Source organism: Aphanomyces astaci (genome assembly GCF_000520075.1).
Source record: "Aphanomyces astaci strain APO3 unplaced genomic scaffold supercont1.27, whole genome shotgun sequence".
Lineage (NCBI taxonomy): Eukaryota > Oomycota > Saprolegniomycetes > Saprolegniales > Verrucalvaceae > Aphanomyces > Aphanomyces astaci.
Genome location: NW_009798290.1, coordinates 256,421 through 262,701, shown reverse-complemented (window position 1 = coordinate 262,701; position 6,281 = coordinate 256,421). Strand labels below are relative to the sequence as shown.

Sequence of the window (6,281 nt, the reverse complement as noted above, 5' to 3'; positions counted from 1 at the left end):
TGGGGGGGGGGTGGTTCAACAAATACAAACCGTTGTCGTCGAAAAACTTGGCGACAATCTTCGTCTTGTGGATTGGCGCGTAGTCTTGAAGAAACTCAAAGTCCAGAGGGAGGCCGAGTTTGGCGAAATTTTCGCCTATGCTCTCCTCCACCATGGCAAGATAGTCCGTGGACTTCATTTTGCCTTCACACACCACCAGTGTGCCGACACCATTGTACCCAATGGCCCCCCACAACATGACTGTCTGGCGACCACTCTTGAACGTCGGAGCCAGGCATTCTTCCTTGAATTCTTCGCCGACCTTGCGCCACACATAGATGCGCCCCGACGAACCCGAGAGGTTGAATGGACTTTCGTCCGTCCAAAGAACCTTGTGCCAGTCTTCAGGCAAGCGATTTTGGTACTTTTTGGCATAGGCCAAACGCTTCCCCTTGTTGGCCTTCGAAATGAATGGCTTGCGTCTTGCTGCTCGGCCATTCAGTCCCTCGGCTTTGATCCGACGGCGAATCGTCTGGGTTGAGATGTCTTTGTCGTGAAAGACAGCAAGACTCTCTTGCAGAGTTTCGGCGCTGAGGCGCCGGTTTTTCTTGATTTCGCGGGTGATGAGCCGGTCTTCGCTCTCCGTCGTCACACGGGGTCTTCCAGAGCGAGGTTTTGGCGCAGATACACCGTTCTTGATCTTCCGTACGATTGTTTGGACCGTTCCCTTGGGGAGACGGAGCAGAGAGCCGATTGTCTTGTAGCCCTTGCCATCCTGGTGGTGTGAAATCACCAGATTTCGAATCGCCTGCGATATTTCGCTGCCAGGAGGTGTTTCGGTAGGATTGGCCTGCATGCTTGGTGCTTTAAGCGTCTTAGTGTGCTCGTGCGAGGTGAGAAGGAAAAGTGAGCTGTGCACGTGATGCATTGAATGTTTATTGGGGGTCTAGCGCCTCCAATCGTTTAGGGTATGCAGACTTTTGTACCGTCAACATCTTGACAGACGGCATGACATCCCACTTTTCTCAAGGATGCTAAGACCAATCAAACGGAAGAAATGGTGTTTCAGGTTGTCTACGTCAATGGCCATCTGTACGACGCATTCATGTGATTGGCAGATGCATAATGATCCCACAATCACTCATACATGAGTGCAGGTGCATGGGGTATGCAGACTTTTGTGATCCACTGTACATTAGGTTATGTCGATTCATTCTCCATGTCGCTTCAGTTTAGAGTAAACACAAGAATATGCGGTACATACAGAAGAATCGCCAGGTGAATTGAGCCAATCAGATTGTAGGAAATCATGACCAACATCAAATTAGTGTATGCTCATAATTATTGCTACATATATTATCGCATACTATGAATAGTATGGCGTTAACGTTATGATAATCGTCACCTATAAACTACCAACTTTTCACAAAATTTTCTGGCTTCTATTTCATATTCATTACTCAAAATTTCAGCAAATTGAGACGTAGAATCGAGAGATCTCAATGTGGTGAAGAAATTCTACGTCTCATATTCAAATTTGGTGATGAAAATAGATATTTAACCTAGTGGTATTTTACATGGGCGCATGGATATTTGGCCATAGGTGGCCGCTGAGATGTATCTTGATTTTGGTATGTGACTCTTATCCGTATGTAATATCCGGAGGCAGTTGGGACCTTTAACCTCCCACTGCAGTGATAAAACGCATAAAATCGGTATTTAACGTTTTGGTTTTTGGGTTTAACTACATTAATTGTACGTTAAATAATAAAACCTCCACTCTTCGATTTGGCCAGTTGGAAGTTTTTAGATGACGTGCATCATAGTAGAAAAATTCATTTCAAAGAATCGATCGATAGATTTGGCTACTACAGTAGTATTCAGCACAAAAGTCCAAATTTTTGACAAAATGACTAACGTTATACACTACCTATATGCGAGTTTTGTGATAATTGTGCAACGTACTTCGAAGCACTTTGAGCGTACAAAAGCCGACATTTTCAATTGTTACTTCGAAATTCGCTTGGGTACGAATTCTCGGATCACCACCTCGAGGCACCACAATCCTCACAACGTCGCCCAGCAGCAGCATGTCTTGGCAAGAGCAGCTCGCGACCATCTCGTCCCTTGAAGAAAGAGAACTCTTCGCAGTCCTGCGGCGGTACGGCGCCTCTCGCGTCTTCTCCCCTAGTGCTGTGCAACGGCCATGCACCCTTGTCCTCCGCGTCGTTCCGAGCGACCCAGAGTTCCCGTTCCGTCTGGAGAATGGACTTGTCGTACACGTCCACGTGCCTCTCGCATACCCGCAGGAACCAGCGGCATTCTCCATTGAATGCGACAGCGTGCCCGGGTTCCAAGCCAAGTTTGCACACACAATCGCGGCCCATCTTCACGACCGCCAAGCGCTGTTTCCAGGGCAACTGGTGCTCCGAAAGACCCTCACCTGGCTAGACAACAACTTGAGACTGATCATTCAACCACCTCGTCCGATCAAACAGCCACCTCCAGTCGATGATGTTGTCGACGACAACATCCCAATCAAAGCAGTTCCGTCGTCGAGCAGCGCCGCTACGTCTACAATTGGCCCGACGTCTCCCGAGGAACCCCGTGTCGATGTAGAGCCAGCTACGTCAAGTCTGACATCGGCGATGACGACGACCCCGCTTCGACGATGTCGCTACTTTGCAGCCGGAACATGCACCCAAGGTTCAGCTTGCCTGTTTGCCCACACTCTTCCTGTCAACCCACGTGTGAAACCAATCGCAACCAAGGGCACACCACTGAAGAACAGCTACACGGCTACACCCACGGCTACGGCTACACCCACGGCTACGGCTACACCCACGGCTACACGTACCAAAAAACGAGGCAAGGCAGCGGCGGCTACCAACTCGACGGCTACCCCAGTTACGGCATTGGCTACGACTATGTCCCCCCATAACCAAGTGTACGGTCCAGCGACTACGTCTCCAACCGATCCATTTCAAGCACAGTTGGACAACGCTTCACAGGTGGTGGTAGCCGCGGATAGCCTCGGCCAACCAGTCGACAGCACCGCCAAGTCTGTGCGACGTCGTCGGGCTCGCCGTAAACAAAACGATGACGTGTCACCACCTCCGAGTATACTCGTGGACAAAGCCAAGTCGATCCAGCCACCACCACTAGACAAGTCCGCCAAGGCCAGCTCGAAAAAACCCACACAGTTGTGTCGATTCTTTGGCAGAGGCGACTGCAACCAAGGCGACGCCTGCCGCTTTACCCACGCCCCTTCGACCCCAGACAAGGCAACCACGTCTCTAGTTGCTGGGGAAGCGGAACGAGTGGTGGCGGAGGATGATCATGATATATCGCCTCCTTTTTCCGACGAGAATCCTCCAGAAGACAAGAATGTGTTGAGCCACAACAGCCCCCGTGCTGTTGGGGATGCCGCCACTCTGTCACAGAAGGGGCCATGGACATCGTCTCAACAAGCTCAGCTGGACATGGCGTTGAAAGCGTTTCCCCCTGGATCGTTTGACAAGGCTAGAGATCGATGGCATGCCATTGCCGAGTGTGTGGACGGCCGCAGCTTGAAGGAGTGCGTTGGGCGGTTCAAGGTCTTATCTGAATACGTGAAATCATCATCTTCTCCCACCACCATATCACCCCCACCATATCCAGTCGCCGTCGTGAAGTCCGATATACACGCGCCCAAAGTTATCGGTATAGCAGCGGCTCGGCGGCTGCTGCATGTACCCGACTCCCCCCATATCCCCCCGGGCAAGGTACCAGCAGCAGCAGCAGCATCGTCCGCCCCCTCTAGCAGTACGCTGGAGACTCAAACAGATGACAACGATTCAAACTCGGAGAGAGATGACGAAGCCAGGGACGCCCGCCTCATCCCTGCGTCGTTGCGCGTTAAGCTAGACCTGGAAGTGGACCCGAAAGCCATCCACCTCCACCTGAATGGCTTGTTCTTGCATCAAGTGGACACGCTGCAACTGTATGAGATCAAATGTGCGTTCCAGTGCGCCCAATGTCCGCTAGCGTTTGACGCAGTGCTATCCCTGACCAAACATTCGATCCGCCAATGGTGTCGGCGGTGCAGTGTGCTTCAGACGGTGGACGTGCGCCCGGTGCTCATGCACGCTGGCAACCAAATGGCGATGAATTTGCACCTGATCAACTGCACACTGGTCGACGTGATGCCGCCCAGTGTCTTCTTGGCCGTGTGTTCGTCCTGTGCAGAGGTATTAACTTGGGATATATATATATATGTATTTTGGCTAGAATGCAACAAGTACTAAAATAGTGTCAATTTGTGGATGTGTAAATGTGCCTTTGACATGGACAAAAATGTATTTATATATTTAAATATGTACATTTTGGGGGAATCCTGTTCGTTCGTATATATATATACGTACACGACAAGGTGGCGTGATTTGTACACGTATGTTGTCGGATCAAAGGAGAAACAGTACCCCTTTTTTGTTATATATATATATGCGTTCTGACATCGTTAGATGCATAATATATATATTTATATGCCATTGTTTTCATCACCCTTGCAACAGGAAATCAGTTGTCTGTTGTATATATATACATATATTCTTCCACGCTTGATCGTACATTTTTGACATTTCAGTTACAGTTATACCCTATTTTCGTTGTACGCTACGTTCTAAACTAACTGTAAACAACGTAGTGGGCCCTTCTCTCACTCTATAAAAAGTAACGTCTTGGATTCTAATAGGAAGCGCTGATGGCGATAATCCCCCGCATTCGGTCAGAAGTGGCGTGTCGGCAGTGTCATGTTAAATTAGCCGTGGAATGCAAAGCATTTTCGATCGTAAACCAAAGCACAGACCGCTACGTCGACCATAGCCAGCCCAAAGCCAAGAAGAAACTCGTTCTAGATGACGGTATAGTCGTGGGCAGTCCTTTGCCCAACCAGGGCCGATGCGCCCACTACGCCAAGTCATTCCGGTGGTTTCGCTTTCAATGCTGCGGAAAGGCGTACCCCTGCGACAAGTGCCACGCCGCATCGGCGACGTGTCCAGATGCAGACAAAGGTGTGCTTAGACAAAAAAATCAAAATCGGAATGAAACGCTAGCTCTAAAATACGCCAGTGTTGATTGAATACTCTTGTAACGTTATGTTAATATTATATATATATATATATATATATATATATATATGTTATATCTCTATGACTACATGGAATCCTATTGTTCACATGCTGACAAACGTGCGTCTTAAAACAACATATCCTTGATAAAAAATGGGAATGCAAAACTACCAGCTCTAATCTACATTAGTATTGATCGAATGCTCTTGTGTGTATGTGAATATCATATACATATATATATATATATAATTGCATTTATACACACACATATATATAGATATACAATTCGCATTGTTACATACCACTGGTATATGCTAGTATATGCATAATTCGCATTGCTACATATATATATATACTAGTATATATGTATATAATTTGCATTGCTACATATATATATATATATATATATGTGAAATATATAACATTGTGAACAGGCATCTTTGCAAGTCGGTTTATTTGCGGCCTCTGTTCCCGGGAACACCCGAGTCAGTTGAAAGAGTGTCCGTGCGGAAATGTCGTGGGGGCTGCCAACACGAGCACCCACTGGGAAGGCGGCAAGGGGTGCCGCGACTTGGCGCGCATGTCGAGCGCAGATCCAAAGAAGTTTAGCGGCGTCTCGAAGACCAAGAGCATGAAGTTCAAGCGCGTGGGCGCCGAAGCCAAGAAGCGAAGGGAGCAGCGCCAACAACAGCAACATAGTGACAAGTAGAGAAGAAGAGTATATATAGCATTCCGTATGGGTTGTCAGTGGACTGTACGTACAGTAGTAAAGAGATATTCTATTTCTCGACTCATATTATTATACCATACATAGCATAAGAGTAGGAGTAAGAGTTAAAAAAAGCTTACGAAATCGTGAATATGTTGCCAGTCCATTTTGAATTGTTTGTGGTGGGCGGCATATGCTCCAGTGTAGCCGCTATAGACTTTATCGCTTTACATTATTCAGAAACGACTACTGTACGGTACAGTACCTAATATTCTGGAGTACTCGACTACTGTAAGTGGTGCACACTAATTACAGACAGCCAAGGTCACTCACTATACTGACCCCTCAAAACAGCATCGATTCCACTTACAACAGCCGTGTGCACCAAATCAGCAGACAATCGATATATCGACCAATCAAAACCCGGGTCACGAATCAAGTAGCCAATCAAATCAACCACTCGTTGACCAATACAACATCGAATT

At 47.7% G+C, this 6,281-nt stretch overlaps 1 protein-coding gene across 2 annotated transcripts; it reads left to right on the top strand.

The window, feature by feature from the left end:
* The first annotated feature begins 1,999 nt into the window (after positions 1-1,999).
* H257_10260 lies at positions 2,000-5,909 on the top strand. Of its 2 annotated transcripts, XM_009836746.1 has the most exons (3): positions 2,000-4,208; positions 4,712-5,030; positions 5,522-5,909. In XM_009836746.1, the coding sequence occupies exons 1-3, from the start codon at positions 2,070-2,072 to the stop codon at positions 5,794-5,796; spliced, it is 2,733 nt and encodes a 910-aa protein (XP_009835048.1). In that variant the 5' UTR covers positions 2,000-2,069; the 3' UTR covers positions 5,797-5,909. The 2 variants fall into 2 exon arrangements, with proteins under 2 accessions (XP_009835048.1, XP_009835049.1); XM_009836747.1 differs by lacking the exon at positions 5,522-5,909 and having other exon boundaries at positions 4,712-5,142.
* Positions 5,910-6,281: the final 372 nt, after the last annotated feature.

Coding starts and splice junctions, on each gene's coding strand:
- H257_10260 (XM_009836746.1), top strand. CDS start 2,070: ATGTCTTGGCAAGAGCAGCTCGCGACCATCTCGTCCCTTGAAGAAAGA. Junction 4,209..4,711: donor TGTGTTCGTCCTGTGCAGAG/GTATTAACTTGG, acceptor GGATTCTAATAG/GAAGCGCTGATGGCGATAAT. Junction 5,031..5,521: donor GTGTCCAGATGCAGACAAAG/GTGTGCTTAGAC, acceptor CATTGTGAACAG/GCATCTTTGCAAGTCGGTTT.